General features: G+C 43.2%; 1 protein-coding gene across 1 annotated transcript in view; it reads right to left on the reverse strand.

Moving 5' to 3' along the window:
• ALDH1A2 (aldehyde dehydrogenase 1 family member A2) overlaps nucleotides 1-9,576 on the reverse strand; it is a 96,144-nt gene extending 86,568 nt beyond the window's left edge. The window contains exon 1 of the mRNA XM_045787543.2: nucleotides 8,761-9,576. Within this exon, the coding sequence (XP_045643499.1) occupies nucleotides 8,761-8,877 (117 nt within the window). The 5' untranslated portion in view covers nucleotides 8,878-9,576. The remainder of the gene's footprint in view (nucleotides 1-8,760) is intronic.
• Between the last annotated feature and the right edge of the window lie 7,384 nt (nucleotides 9,577-16,960).

Genomic DNA, 16,960 nt, shown 5'->3' on the forward strand with positions numbered 1-16,960 from the left:
CACAAATTTGCAAGCCCTAATGAAGACGTGAATCCACATGCCCCAAAAGCCAGCAATATCACTTCTCAGTATACATCCTAGAAGAGCCTCTCACCCAGGCACGTAAGGAGATATGCTTAGGAATATTGAATATGGCATTACTGTAATAGCAAAATGCTGGAGGAACCTTACATGTCGCTAGCAGAATGAATGAAAAACTGTAATATATTCAAAGAATGGGCTCTGACAACGAATGAATAAATGAATGAATGACGATGAATGAATTGCAAATGCATCCAATAACATGGAGGAATCTTGAAAATATTATGCTATCAAACAAGGCAAATTGCAGCACAGTACCATTCGTATAAAATATTAGCATGCAAAAGAAGAGTGTATATTGTTTATGGATACATATAGATATACAGACACATAAACCTATAGGAAAGATAACTGTCTCTGAGGAAGGAAGGGGGAAGAAAAGAGAGGAATGGAAGAAGATCACAGGTGGAGTTTCAATGTATTTCTTTAAAAAAAAATAGCAGCAAATATTGCCAAATGATAAGAACTAACAAATCTGGGTACAGCTACACAACGTTTGTAGTATTATTCTCTATAATCTTCTGTACGATTGAAACATTTCGTTTCTCGTCAAGTAGGTCTAACAATACAGTGTGCTGTTGGTTTGCGGAGCCTGAAGCATCTCTTCCCCTTCTGAATGCTCGTTCTGCTTTAAGTGCATTCGTCTCAAGCATCTGCATCTTCTATTATGCACCATCGTTATTTGTGCGCATGTCCTCACCCCACATCCAAGTGGGAATCCTCCCCAGCCCCTTCGGGGCAGGGCCCACATCTGTGGGTCTTTTCATGCCAGACAGTGACTAACAATGTTTTGTACATAAGTGGCCCAAATAAATGTCAAATGAATAAACAAATTAATAAATTCAGGGAAACAAAAGGGTAGCTCTGGCTGGAGTTAAAAATAAAAATGACCTCAAGATACAACAGTGAGATGGCCTGCCCTGTGAAAATCAAGTTATATTGGTATGTTGGGTATCAGACTCTAAAACATAGATGAGAAACCAGAATTCACTGGTTTCGGGTTTGCTCGGGAATTTAACCAGTCATTCTGATTTCTGATCTTCTCCCAGAAAAGGATTCTAGGCAAAAGTCCAATATTCACACCTAGGGAAATACGACTTTAAGTTATCCTCTATAGATTTCTATTGACACTTCATAATTTTGTCTTATCAGGCAAGGTCTTCTTATGTTCCCTTTCCCTTCCCACCATAAACACTCCATCATTACACACATATCAGCCCATAGACTGGGGGTATGTATCGGTTGTGCGGACTGGGTAAAGAATGAGGTTATTTTTGCCTGTTCCTTGGTTTACTTAAATCCACAATATTTTGTAAGATCCACTTACCTGGAGGTAGGTTCCATCATCTCTGTGGGAAGAGCCACCCAATTTATGCCATTTTTTGACTAAGTTTCATCTTTAAGAAATCCCCAGAAATGACCTGGGACCAAAAACCTGAAGAGTCATTGCACTTAAAATCAGAAGACGGAGGCTAGAGGAATGAAAAGAATGTATGAGAAAATGTATAAAAATATAATCTTTAATTATTTTGAAATTTTCCCCATATATTTTATAATCAAGACCGGAAAGTGTGTGGGTACCCCTGGTATCCTAAATTCTTTGTAAATAAGAGACAGGTGTGTCTAGTTTTAGCTGGACAATAGACTTAATCTTTTCAAAGATCTAGGGCTAAAAGCAACTGCTACTCTGGCCCTGCAAAGGTCAGCTTGTGAGGAGGAAAGGAAACAGAGCAGCTAACTACTTCTGGAGGTAACAGAGCTGAACTGAAGTAAGAGGAAAGCTTCCTTCTATAATAAAAATTAGAATGTTCACTCACAGACATTCTAATTTTTAACCACATTCTACAGAGGTCAATAAATCCCCGTGTTTAGCCCCAGGGAAATTTTGTTGAGAGCCCGGCAAAAGTCTAGGTGGTGAAAGCACCCAATTATTATTCCAACTGGAATTTTCAAAGGTTGGAAGTATTTCCAAATCATGTGACACAACAGAGACATGCTGTAAATAAACCCTTTAAGAGTTAAGATTCTGAAGGGAAACATTTTAAACATTATTTCATCTTAAAGGCCAAAAAACAAGCAATGGAGAAATGCCAGGGGTAAGAAATTCTCAATTTGGATAGTCTCATATATCTGAAAGGTAAAATGGAACGGAGCTCAAAGACATATCTGAAAAGGCAATTAATAATTATCCGAAGTGGGGCGCCTGGGTGGCTCAGTCTTGATTTTAGCTCAGGTCCTGATCTCAGGGTCCTGCGATTGAGCCCTGGGTCATCCGGCTCCGCGCTCAGACTGAAATGTGCTTGAGATTCTCTCTTTCCCTCTGCCTCTCGCCCCCTGTTCTCTTTCTCGCTCTCAAAATAAATAAATAAAATCTTTAAAATAAATTATCCAAAGTGACATTATGGCAATCACTTTTACATGCATCAGATTTGGTGTTTGAGGGGAAATGGGTGGCTTTGAAATGATCTGTCACAGCGAATAAAGAAATCAGTGAAATGCTAGAAGGGCATTCAAAATAGTCACTGCATGGGGGTTTTACTTTCTGGAAGGTGAAGTGCCCCAAACTGGGCAGTCAGGACCAGTGAAAGTCTCTTTAGTTTTAAATTATATGAACTACAAAACCTTCCCTAAAAAACTAAAAAACCTTCTAAAAGGTATATATACCTTCTGAGAATGTCCTCACGTGCTGGTATACCTCCGAGATTTATGTGCCAAAGACTTGGCAACATCTTTGCCCAAACTGCTTAAAATGCCAGAAATGGCCGTTTGCCATCTGACACACTTAGGGCCAGCCACTTGGGTGTACTGAGGCATATTAATGCCAAATTTTGGCACAAGTGTCAGATGTCTAATTTGATTATTAAAAGACTGGCTGGGAAATTGTTGGATTTAGTGACTTCTTAGTAAAGAGAAGACCTGAGTAGGGAAACCTCCAAGGGATCTCGTTTGATGAAAATCCAGTGTAAACACAGAAGGGACCCATAGCTACCCAGAATGCTAAACTCTATGACTAATTAAAATAGTACACAATGTCCTGCTTTATAAAATTCTATTGACCATACAATTCTGATCTTTCTTAAAATGGGCCTCGGTTCATCCATAGCTCCAAACATAAAAATGAAATGAAATTAGCCCTTGGCTGATGACCATTCTATGTACTTTCACCCAGTTGTTCATTTAGTCCTGACAGCAACCCTGTGGTAGCTACTATGATCTCACATTTGGCTGATGTAGAAATTGACACTTCAGTGAAGAAACCCCTCAACAGGAGACAACATCCATACCTTGTTTACCGGTGCATCTCCGGAGCCTGGAGGCACAGCGGGCGCTGTGTGCTGACTACACGTTGACTGCCCACACAGCTAATAAGTACACGTCTGACCAAGGTTTGAACAAAGTCCTAGTTTAACTCCGAGCCTTTCTTTTTCTAAATCAAGGGCTTATAAACTTTTTCTCAAATGTAGGCCATGTGATCTCTGTTGCAACTAATTGACTCTACCACCGTAGTCCAAAAGTAGCTCCAGCTAATATGCAGCCGAATGGGTGTGGCTGTGTGCCAATAAAACTTTATGTACAAAATCAGGCAGATCATCTGTAGTTTGCTGACCACTGCAAGCTGTCACTAAGATAACTAAAAAAGACGAAAATATACATCAGTATTTCTAGTTCATCATCCAGCTGAGAAAGACTTGAGACAGAACTGCGTACATTGGTACTTGAGATGTTTTTGGTCTGGTCACGGTTTCATCACCGGGCTTGGGTAATGCAACAGAGAACGTATTACGCAGACCTCGCCTCTCTTCAGCCTGGCTACAAGGAAATCAGATCTCACAGAAGAGGCACCTCAGAGAATCTTCTACCCTCAAATAGAAAAACTGTCATTCCTCATTTTATAGAAGTGGAAGACAGAATTGTCTCAGCAAATGATGATTCCATATGGTAGCGTAAGCCCGCAGAGCAGAAGGCATCAGGACCCTAGGAGAGTTATCTAACTCGAGCCCTACAATGAAGATGTTAGCTTCTCTAGTTTAAATGAAGATGTCACAAACATCAAAAGCTGTACAATTGTGAAAAAGCAGTCTTTTGAAAATCTGAGATTTCTATAAACAAGGAAGTGTGCTTCACGATTTATGATCAAGACAATCTCGATTAGAGGTTTGGAAACAACTAGACCCACACCATCTTTTAAGAAATAATCCCTGGGATAGGCAAGAATCTTGTCCTAGACCTAACAACAACAACAACAACAACAACAACTCAAAAGGCACATCAAAAATAGTAATTTAAAGTCAGTAATTTAAATAGTAATTTATTTTTTTATTTTTTTTTAAGATTTTTATTTATTCGACAGAGATAGAGACAGCCAGCGAGAGAGGGAACACAAGCAGGGGGAGTGGGAGAGGAAGAAGCAGGCTCACAGCGGAGGAGCCTGATGTGGGGCTCGATCCCATAACGCAGGGATCACGCCCTGAGCCGAAGGCAGACGCTTAACCGCTGTGCCACCCAGGCGCCCCTAAATAGTAATTTAAAGACACAGCTGCTTCTTAAGAGGAGTGGACCAGTACACGTTCGCCCCATGTTTGCAAGAGAAGCAACACAAAGAATAAAGATTTAAACTCTTTCTCTCAGAAAACCAAGTCAAAACAAAACAAAAATCCAAAAACAAAAACAACTATGTGACTGTTAAAAAAAACAAAGTGTATGGTGAAGCAAGTTCTAGCAGTTTTTTAAAAAGTCAAGGCCAAGGTCTTCCTTATCAATTATTTCTACTTCTTCCCTTTCCCTCTCCTTCAAAAGGTTTTACAAGGATCAAATAAGATACACGTGGAAGTGCTAAGTAAACCATTAGGCCCCATAAACAATGTAAGTGGCACTACACATTTTATTATCATTATTGTTATTACATTGATCGACTGAACTATTGCCATGCTGACAATTAATTTTTGGCACTCAGTCTTTCTAATAAGACCCTAACTAAGCTCCTGGAAGGCAAATGCCCGACTAGCATAATGGAGAGCACTGTCGTTAGGGATACTAACAACACTCAATGGTCACTCAAACAGCCTTTGGACCGAATTGAAATTGACCCCAGAAAACAGCAGATGTTCAATAAAAAGTTTTTAAATGAACAAACAAACAAATAAATAAATAGCAGTTACCCAGTGCACAGTAGCTCTGATTTTCAGTTGATTGTCTTTTATTTTTTCTAGTTTAGTAGACTAGTCAGTACTCCATAAATGTTCCCTTCCTCCCTGAGTTCTTGCTCCCCACAGCATCAGATGCTGGAAGAAAACACAACCCCTTATGTTACTGTTAGTTATAGGCATAAACTGTCACTGAAAAAAAACGCTCAACACAGAGACAGCACAATGCGCGCGCGCGCGTGTGTGTGTGTAACAGTGATGTGTGTGTGTGTGTGTGTGTGTGTAACAGTGATGTGGCTGTACGGAGGAACTACTGGAGCCAGAAGAGATGACAGAGACAAAAGAGAAGGTAGGGGTGGGATAAAGACTGAGAGATTCTAAAGACCTTCTGGGAATCTGGAAGAAATCTGCCCTGCAGTTAGGGGCAGTCAGTAAAGTGCTAGCCTTGATTTTACAATGTGTGAACTCCTATAATATATTCAGCCGTACGAAGTTTTAAAAACCAGACTGATGAAAGAGAAACAATTCCGAAAAGCTTTAATTCATAAAAACACAGCTAAAAGCAATCAGATTCCTGCGATAGCTGATAAGCAGTCTTCTCAGGATACAAGCAAGAGTACACATTCTCTTGGCCTCAGAGTGGTCCCCTTGCTACTTCTTGTTGGCGGACTTAGCACTCTTTCTTGACTAAGGCAGTCTTTGGAAAACAACAACAACACCATGTTCCTTAGTAAGGAATCTTTTTTAAAACTTGGGATTTAGCTCACTGCATTAAGGAAATAAAATCAGACATATACCAATGATGGTACTGCCATTGATCCTTAGTCTAAAATGGGTATTAGAACTTCGGAGAGGTAGGCTTATTTTTAAAACTCAATATAACTGCATGAAAGTCAATATAGGAAGACAGCTTTAGCCCTTTCAGCATTCATGGAGATCAAACTGTAATTCTGGAGTATTTTCACTGGAACTTTGACAAAGGTGTAACTTTTATTTCTGATGATCTCTCCCATTCCCCCATTGATAAAAAATGCAAAATACTTTTAGAACAGGAAGAACGGTGAAAAATACAGGAAAATACAAGATCACAAATGCAAAGTTTTCTGAACGCATGCTGCTTGAAATTCTCATAATCTGACCATTTACAAGTAGGTAGTGACTTCATGTTGGTCCCCAAAACACATTTAAAAATCCTGTTGTAATATCCTTCTCTAAAGATGTATTCGTTTAAGAAGACAAATATGATGAAGGATCCGTCTTGTTTATCTTGTACCACTTTGTGACACAAATACCATATTTGTTTCTTATGTGTTTATTCAACAAGCCCTCCAGCACAGAAATTTCTAAGCCATTACTCTTTTAAAAATTCCTGATGAATGTGGTACTACTGTTCCAAAGGACGAACTGTCCATTCTACCTTTTTCATTCTTCTGTTTCAAATTACCAATACCCCTCACTTCTGATCACAAGTGAATTTTTATAAACCTTTCCACTAATCTTATTTTCCTTTTAAGTAAAAAATCATTACCCATTACCCTCAGCTACCAACAGAGCAGCTTCTGCTCTTCACGTTAAAAAAGCTGCTCGCCCATGACGCTTGTCTCAGAAAATTTAGAAGCCTCGCTAAAAAGCTGAGGAAGAAAGCTGCTGGGAATGTTCACAGATATCTGATTTAACAAGGTTCTGTGAAAAGAGCTTGCCTTTAGATTAGCATTACTCAGTGTTTACGAGGGTTGTTTGTCAAGCCAAAAATAAGGTGCCTCCTCCCCACAAATTAAAGAGTCAAGTTACAATCCATTATTTCATTTCTGATTGTTTTTCTTTGTAATAAGTGGGAAAGTGGATACTGGATAAAAGTCTCTCCCGAGCTAAAAGACTCTACATTAAAGGCTTCAATTAGCTATAAATCAGTTGTCTTTCCTACCGGGGGAGAACAAGAGAAAAAGAGAGCAGGGGTAGTCGGAGAAAAAGAAAACTGGAAGAGCTTCCAAATTAAATTCCGGGATACCTACTGCATACCTAAAACTCCTTTCCGGGGCTGGGAGGAAAATCCAAACAAAAGTTAAGACTAAAATCGAACCCTCCCGAATAGGAGAGTTCACTCCTGTCTCACAGGGAGATCTTGGATCTTAAGACCTTTAAAGAGAGGCTGAAGAGGTTGGGGACCCTCATAAAACAATACGTTTATGCTGTATACTTTTCCTGGTTGTTCCCAAACCCAGATATGTGCCCCGCATTGGCACTATTGTTATGCAAACAGTGTCTAAATGGCTGTAACCATTAACGACCTCCCATTAAAATGGCTTTCAAAAATTTGTCACACCATCTAAAAAAGCTAACAGGTACATCAGAGCCATCATAAATCGGGCATTCAGAACACGAATCACCTTGATTTGTATCCTAAAACTAACGCAAGTAAAAATGTAATATTCGGATTTTTAAAAAATTTATCTTTCAACCATTAAGCCTGAACCAAACAATTTACTTCTCAACAAATTTAGTTTATCTTGTAATAAGCATGATGGGAAACAACTTTAACCCTATTGTGTGCGCGCCTTGTGTGTTTAAGTTAACCGGGAGAAATTTAGGGTGGAAATCAACTGAAAGGATAGAAAATCAAACAAGAGAACTGTAAAATGAACTCCAAGGAACATGACTTTAAATCCCATCTATCTCCCCTCTTCCCATGCTATAACGTTATAATCACCCCCGTGTGTCTAATTAATATATTTTTTCTATGTGGAATTCGTAGTAAGTAAATTCAATTTACATTAAAGTAGCGAATGCATATTCTTTTTTACGTGGTGCAACAGCAACAAAAAATCCTGCTTGGCAAACCCAAGATGTCAGAGTTCGTTATAAAAGATTTCTTTTCGGTCCGAAAGCGAGCCCGTTAATTTGCGTCCATTTAGAGAGTTTTCGAGTTTTCCAGGAGAACTGCCACTGCCTAAAATTCGAACGAAATGCCGATCCCGGAGCTGCCGGTCGCCAGCAGCCAGGTTTCCGCGCAATCTGCAAGGGCGGCCGGAGCGCCGCGCGCCTGGTCATTCCTCCCGGAAAGCCGCTCCGCACGCGCGGGCTTCTGAGGACCGAGCGGGACGCGCAGCCCCGCGGCCCCTGAAGGCGCAGGGCCGCCGGGAAGAACGGCCGGGCCGCATGACCCACCTGGCGGGAACCCTTCCTCCCCACTTGAGGAGTCGAAGCGGTGCCGACGCCTTGCCCGCGGCAGCCCGGACCCCGAGAATCGGACTGGAAGGCAGCGGCAGACGCGGCATGGGTAAGGAGCCGTTGACCGCGACCCCCGGCGCCGCGCTTCAGGTTGGGGCGAGCCCTGAGGTGTCCCGAGACCCCGGCAGGCCTTCGGATGCCCCAACCCCGAGGACGGGGCTTCTCTCCGCCGCGCGGGGATGACAGGCTGGTCCGGCCACCCCGGCCCCTGACCCCGTCACGCCGCCCTCGCCCCCTAACAGATCATGGGCAGTAAGGAAGGTTCTAGAAAGCCTTGGCGGACGGCAGGTCCTCGCCGGCCGCTTACCTTGGTGTACTTGATTTCGAGGTTGGGCGTGGGCGATGGCAAGAGGTGCAGGGACGCCATGAGGGCGGCGGGGTCGGCCTTCACCTCGCCGGGCATCTCGATCTTACTGGAAGTCATGGTGGCGGGCCGAGGTCTCGCTCGCCCGCGGCGTGGGCTGTGCGGGCTGTGCGCGCGGTCCGCGGGCCGGGGGCGCGCTCGCCTGTATATAGGCAGGTGTCAAGCTGGGGCTCTTCTTATTGGACGTGAGGGCCGAAGCGCGGGGGGCTGGTCCATCCTACCTAGGACGCCCGGGCGCAGCCCCGATTTACATAAAGCCCGCCGCCCGCGCCGCGCGGTCCGTTCCCTCGGCGCCCACGGTCAAGTGCGGCCGGCGACACAGGCCCACGCCCACCCCGCTGCCGCCGCCGGCCTCGACGGCCAGAGCGGGAACCCGCGCCGCGGCCGCGCGGGGCTCGGAGACCCGGACCGGCCTCGTTCGGGCTCGGGCGGCGGCGGCGGGGGGCGCACCTTGGCGGATGTCGGGCACGGGTCGTGGCCCCAGAAGCAGAGCGGGCGGGGGCTGACGCGGTCTCAGCGGAGGAAGCTCCCAGGGCGCGGAAGGCGGCTCTTGGGGCGCCAAGCGAGCCCGGCTGCTGATGGGGAGCGTCAGGGGCGCCTCCCACCCACGTCCCGGGGCACGCCGAACACGCGTTCGCCTTCTCTCCCGGAGACCCGGGGGGCGCCCTCCGCTCTCCTTCCTCGGGCAGGCGGCCCGGCACACACCCACTCCCCACAATGGAGCCCGAGGTGCGCCGCGGCCGCAGGGTCCGGGACGGGTAGTAATGAGTGCGAGTCCTTCGCCCCACACTCAAAATTAAGGATCCCCGCAAGGCGGCCCTCGCCGGGCTTCTGCCGCCCAGGTGCTGCCCTCTGCCGGCTGGGACCGCCCCGGGCGGTCCGGGCTGCTCCCCAGGATGCCGGGCGCTGGTCCTTATAGGCTCTTGGGAGTTGCATGTTTCATTGGCCTCTCTTTTTCTTGGATCCCCCCTTTTAGCCCTTAACTCCTCGCCCCCAAATAACACAATGATATATTTGCTTTGCTTTTCTGTTGTTTTTCACGCCAACAGCAATCATCCCGCCAGACATGGGTTTCCTCACTTAACTACCCATTTGGGGTTGAGCTTCCATATCTACATTCCCCCCTCCCCCGCCAATTTAGGTGTTTATGTTGTTCCAACAGGCCTTCTTGTAGTTTGTGGGAGCCTAGAGGTTAGCATATAGGTGTACGTCCAGAACCCAGAGATCCCATCCCAGAACGGGTTTTGGGCTGGGTGGGCCAAATCTGGGCTTCAGATAAAAAAGACCTCTATAGGTCACATCTCCTCCTCACTCCCAGTGTAAGATTGACAGGCGCCTGATTCTTCTTTTAAACGCCATATTCAGAGCCGCTACAACCTTATTTCTTCTTATGTTAAGGGTCAGCCCGAAGAGATCTTGCCTTAGATACTTTCCCTAACTAAAAATGCCTAACACTCAGTGCCTGGCTACTAACCAATAGTAGAAATAGACAAAAATATTGCATTTCAGTATTAGGTCTCTAGAAATAAATTCCAGCCTCTCAGCACCCAAAGTAACTACCCAAGATTACCAGAGTGAATTACCTCAGTTTAGGCAATAGAAAGATCAATTCACAATGGGATCTCAGAATGGCCAAAAATTGTGTTCTAGTAACAGTCAAGGTTCATTAGATACAGGTTTTTTGGTTTTTTTTTTTTTTTTGTAAGCCTTGGAGAGTTGGAGATACAACTGAGGAATCAAAAAAATAAAGTCCCAGAATTAGCTGGTAAAAGAGGGAGAAGATAGTAGCAAGGGGGAATCAATGGTGCTCGGGGAACAATTCTGCCAACATGTTTTGCAAGGCACCATACTGGAGGCTAGATTACAAACGAAGTGAGTAGCCGATACCCTCAGTGAGCTGGAATCCCCTCCCCGCAGGGAGGTAGGTCACTGAGGGGGGGTGGGGAAAAGTTACAACAGAGCACCAGCCAGATGATCCGGGGGTCCGCTAAGGAAGAGGTCGGCTCTCTGGGAACGCTGGCCTTTGAGCTGGGCCATAAAAGGAGAGGTGAGGCGTCCACAGGCCAGGAGAGGACAGAGTAGGTAGTAGAGTCCATAAGAGCAAAGGCATAGAAATGCGAGGGAGGGGGCATCGATGTGGCTGGTGGAGCGGCGGATGAGCCTGGCAAGGCAGTTGACACAGGTTGTAAGGACCTTAATTCTTGAGACACTGAGAAGCCATCGAAAGATTCTGAGCATGAAAAAAAGGGAGATCTGTATAAATTACACTGATAAATGAATATTGTCAGGAAAGTCTCTCACAAACTAGAAACCATTGAGCTCTATTCTTCTCCACGCATAGGACAGGGGTGTTCCCCTTTGACCCACCTCTTGCTTGCTAACTCTAGTTCTAGCACCATGGCTGGAAAAATGTCTCCCAGGGAAGAAGCAGTATGATGGAATCATTAGCATTTGTTACACAGTGACGTAGAGCAAATAAAGAGATTCCATCTTCTCCAGGCAGGAAAAGGAGGATCTCTTAGCTTTTCCTCATAAATAGCTCCAAAAGGTCTAGTGCATTCTTTTTTTGTCCAATTCAAGATGGGGTACAAGATTGAGCAGAAAAGAACAGTGAATGATAATGACGTCTTCAGTGTACGTTTTCTTCATTTCTGTTTGTAGGACTTATTCTGCAGCTACTTACTGCCAGAACCTCTTTTCTCACATTCTTAGTCTTTCCTTCGATTCTCTTTCTTTTACTCTCTTGTCCTATTATTTTCTCATTTCCTCTAGAGAGTTCACCATAGTTAAAGCTGCCATCTTCCCCACAACTACCTTCAGATTTCTAGCATTTCGAAATTCACTCTTTTCCATGATTTGGTGAAGAAACATTTTTTTCCCACCCTTATAATGTTTCCTTCTTCCACCCTCTCCCATCTGTAATTATTTATTGTTTAGGATACATCTTGTTTATAAAACCCCTTGCACAAGGGAACACAAGCTGCAGCGTGCTCTGTTTCCTTGTGAAAACAATTTATTAGGCCTGGTGGAACCAATATCCTGGAGTTGTAGCGGCGAAAAATAAATTCTTGCCTCATATTTCCTCACCTAAATAATAGAATGCAAAGTTGTAATTTTAAGGCACCCACTTTATGTGAAGTTAGTTTTTGGTTTTTGTTTTTTTTTTTTTAAGGTATGAAACCATAGCAGGGGCTTATTTTTAGCTTGTAGTTATGGAGGAACAAATTGAGAAACATGCTTTAGAAAATCAATGAAGGAAACCGAATGGAGCACAAAGATTCCTCCTCCCAGCCAAGGAACACTTTTGGTTTTGACAACAACAATGTCCAGCTTGAACTTCAAGCTTCCATGTTCAGGGGCTATTTCAGCCTCAGGTGGCCCCGCTTAATTGCCTTCCTGTTGCCATTACTAACCATGCTGACAGCCTACCTTTTCTAACAGATACACTTGCATTTTAATTTATCTGCACAAATAAATCACACATTATAGCATTTCTCTCTTCCGGGTTAATTGAATCAGTTCCTTAAATGTCTCTAAGTCTAATGATTTAAAAGGAGCACATTGTTTGAAATATTTAAAAAATTAGGGCCCTTGGGTTGTATGCGGAATGATCTCAGAGCTTATTTCAGATATAAGTGTTTCCTAATGATCTCATTCATCTCAAACGGGATATGCTCAGCTACTTCATTTAAAATGTTTCCTGAAAACTCTAACAGGAAAGCTTAATACAAAGTATATTTATAGAGAGATGGTATTTAATTTATTAACCAAAGCTTATACAGAGCATTACATGTTTTTATCCGGAATGCTTAATGAAGTATTTTGGACCCCTTCTGAAAGCTTCTATAAAACAAATTCACTTATATTTTTATTTAACGTGAATATTAACTTTTTATTTGGGATCTAAACACTCATTTAATTATCCTGTTCCTTCCAACATCTAGAAGGAAAGAGGCTGAGATTGTGGCATTTATTAACCATAAAAATTCTCTACATATTAAGTCCCGCATACCCCAGTGTGGCCTCTGGTCACTGTATTCTATGAAAAGGGGGTATTTATGGCAGGGATTAGATTCCTAATTGGTTATGACTCCAAAAATAATGTTTTGTTACAAAACACAGTTCTTTCCTTTTAAAATATATCCTCTCCCTTTTGGGAGCCTCGAGAGACTATTTTAAAAGTGGAAACTAGATTTGGCTTTGTTGTAAAGCCCAGTTCCACCTCATATATGTTTTAGAAGCTTCAATCTAGGGGAGGGATGAGCTCAGCACTTTATCGATAGTCACACTTAACGGGCACAGGGAGAAATTAAAATCCCAGCTCTGCCGCCTTCTCTGCGGGGCCTGAGGAAAAAGGCATTAGCTCCCCCTGCAGTTGATGGCATGTATGTGCAAACGAACGCGAAATGTCGAATGGCAAAAGTTTGGATTTAGTGTATTTTATCTGCTTCTGGTGAGAAATGTTTGGAGTTGTTACAGTTTTCATTTGAATTAGGCTGGAGGGGGAAAAGAAATCTCAGAATGCAGACAAATTTCAAACTACAGTTAATTTAGGAGAGGGACTTTCATTAGAAAAGCTTTTGAGTTTTAGGAACAGAATGATTGCGTTCATTAGCCGACAGTCCTGCTCGTACAGTAGTCTAGAGCTTGCGGTGTCCCCGAGCCAGTCACACGGGCGTGTCTCAGATGGGGAGCAACTATTTTTAATCATGGTTGGTGAGGAAGGGTTACTAAAAAAAAGAACCCCTTTGGCATGTAACTAAGTTAAGTTTGCTTCTTTGTTTTCCTTCCATGTTCCTTAATTTGCAGTTTTCCTTTCACTTTTAAAATTCTTCACATCTACATGTAACTCTTAACTGCTGCTGCTTACTTTAGGGCTCGCCCATTCTTTTTTTTTTTAATAATATTTTTTTATTATATTATGTTAGTCACCATACAGTACAACCCTGGTTTTTGATGTAAAGTTCGATGATTCATTAGTTGCGTATAACACCCAGTGCACCATGCAATACGTGCCCTCCTTCCTACCCATCACCGGCCTATCCCATTCCCCCACCCTCCTCCCCTCTGAAGAAACAAACTGAGGGCTCTCGCATTCTTAAACATAAGCTCCTTCCCCAAGTCCTTCTGCCCTTAGGCGGTCAGTCATCCAGAGGGTCTTTCTTCATGTGGAATGGTCGCGTGAACTTTGGTGATATTTGATATCCATGTTCACAAGAAGACGAGGCTCGTTGAACAGTCATCATCTCCCTCTTTTACATGCTAGAATGAGCCACTGAAACTCTTTTCACTTTAGATGTCTTGAAAACAGAGGGGAAGTGCCGCTTCTTTCTTCTCAACCACACAATTCAAGCTGTGAAGGACACAGGGCAAAACTGGGAGGCATTCAGAGCCGGGACACTGACACCCAAGGTGGGACGTCCCACCCCAAACTGCAGAGAACGGGTGTCCTGCTTCAGGCATACATATTCCCCCTTCTAGGGCGTCTGTGACTCCCTGACTACTGGTGCTAAACGTAGACTCTGTCCTCTCTCTACCGGTCACAGAGGTCCTACTGAACAACTATTCCCTGACAGTACATTAAGAGCCAAGCACTGACATGGAGTCTCCGAAGAACAAAAAAGAAGCGTATGGGATGACAGTGGCTGTGGACATGAAGCTCTCCAAGGGCCGGATGAGACAAGAAAGAAGCGGAAGCTGCGGTGAATGAGTGAAAGGCTGTGGCAGACATGGCACAACCTGTTGGCAAATCCCTTTGTCGACCTTTCCATGGGCCTCTAGGAGCTACGGGGGAGGGGGGGGGGAGGAGGCATACGACACAAGTGGTAAAGATAACATCTCCCAAAACATGGGCCAAAAAAGAACTCCTTCGAAATCTTTTAGTGTGAAGCCAGCTAATGTGATTAGAGAGGTTGGCTATTTGTAAAATTGCAATTCCCAAAAGCAAATACTCAGAGCCGAGATTCCTTCTACTTCCCAAATCCAAGTCAAATGTTCTCAAGTATAAGACCTTTTGGTACAGACCTATCCAGAAGAGAAGGTAGAGGGACCAAGGGCAGCTGAATTTTTTCCTCACTTAGGAAGAAAAGAAGGCATTACGTATGACATTAGGTCATGATTCTAATGGTTACATCTCTGCTATGGATTGATATTGCCACCTCACTCCTGCTTAGTTGGGATGATCAGACATTTCATGGAATGGTCCAGTGGTTTTCAACCCAGCTTCCAATTATAATCATGTCGGGAGCCTTAATGGAGGCCTGGTTCCACCTCCGAAGATTTCAGTTAGTCTAAGGTAGGGCCCAAGGCACTGCTATTTTTAACAAAACTTCCCGGTGTCGGTAAGACACAGCCAATTTTGAGAACCACTGGTTAACCCACAGAAGGTTAAATCTGTGGAGTTACTTGAATCCACTTGGCAACCTCTGGGTTGGGAAAGTGGATTCCATGCTTCCTACTCTGTAGTGCTCTTTGATTTGCTATTTTTAAATTTACTATTTGAAAAACACATCAAGCCTCAAATGGATTGACCTTTCTGCTAATGTATTTCACCTAAATTAGCAGAGGCAATTAACTAATTTATATTGCAATTGTGCACTTTCCAGTTCACATTTATCAGCTCTTAAATGCTCGATCTGGTGTTGCAGTTTAAATTTTTTATTATTACCCTTTAAATCTGAAGAAATGTCTTACATCTAATTAGCCAAACTTACATATTCAATTAATAGATTCATTATGGGCTAATGAATATGGAGGCAGCACGAGGGCAACATCTGCTTGCCAGTTGAAAGGACTCAAACTTTCTGCCATGAAAAAAGAATAATCTGTCCTATAACTAAAACAGCTTGAACTTTCGGTTTTCACCTTTCTGCATACTGGAATGCCCATAAGGAGTTTTAGGGGCCTGCTAACACAGGAAAGACAATATATTGTCCAGAGATAACTGCCGTTCCAGAGAAATATGAGAATCAGAATTGCAAAAGAAATACACCTCCGCAGACCCTTTTCGATATAAAACCCATACAGGTCTAGATTTTCACCTCAAATTATTGAGGTTTTTCTAACCTGTATTTTTCATGAAAAATGCTTAAGAAAATAAACTCAATGAGGGGCGCCTGGGTGGCACAGTGGTTAAGCGTCTGCCTTCTGCTCAGGGCGTGATCCCGGCGTTATGGGATCGAGCCCCACATCAGGCTCTTCCGCTATGAGCCTGCTTCTTCCTCTCCCACTCCCCCTGCTTGCGTTCCCTCTCTCACTGGCTGTCTCTATCTCTGTCGAATAAATAAAATAAAATCTTTTAAAAAAAAAAGAAAGAAAATAAACTCAACGGAAAAACAAACATCACAAATGAAACAAAATCTTTAACCTCCTGTAATATACTTTAGGATCGTTCCAAACTCGTGTGACTTCATAGATTTGAAGATATGGCCAGACATACCTTGGGAACTGGACATTTCGGTTATCAGTTATATTTGGAATCTAGATAATTCAGAGACCTAAAATGAATTTCCACAATATTTTCAATTATTGAAATTCTGGTTTTTTATTTCTCTGGCTATGAGGAAACTAGACATTTTTAGTAATCATGAAAAAGCCATGAGTTTCAGGAAAGGTGGCTGAGAGCTAGAATTCATGTGAAAGACTCTTTTTAGAGATGGCAAGATTGTGGGGAAAATAATCAGGAATCCCTTCCCAAGCACGTGTTAGGTCCCACGTCAGAGCAAGAATTAAACGAGTGACTTTGGACTCGTGTCTGCGATGTGACAGTAAGGGTATTTCAGGACATGTGCATGCTACCATACCGGGGCATTATAAATCTTTTTTTCTTTTTTCATTTTAGACTCCTTACATTCAAGCCGACACCTGGAATATGAGAAGACCATATTTCTTACTTTCAATGATAGAAGTGCACAGTCCCAATAATCCTTGCTATCGTATCAACTGCACATTTGTCAAATATTTTTAAAATGAATTACTGTGCTATTCCTTATGAGTACTACTGATGGCCTCCTACATGCCTAGCACTGGCCAGGCTCCCTGGGGATATGACAAAGAAAATTATAAGGTCTGGTCATACCTCAAGGAATTAATAATTAGATCCTCATAAGAAAAATCTCTATAAGTGACAACACATATACCCAGG

The sequence above is a fragment of the Ursus americanus genome, chromosome 36, assembly GCF_024610735.1.
Source record: "Ursus americanus isolate L20-20 chromosome 36, mUrsAme1.1.p, whole genome shotgun sequence".
NCBI classification, from domain to species: domain Eukaryota; kingdom Metazoa; phylum Chordata; class Mammalia; order Carnivora; family Ursidae; genus Ursus; species Ursus americanus.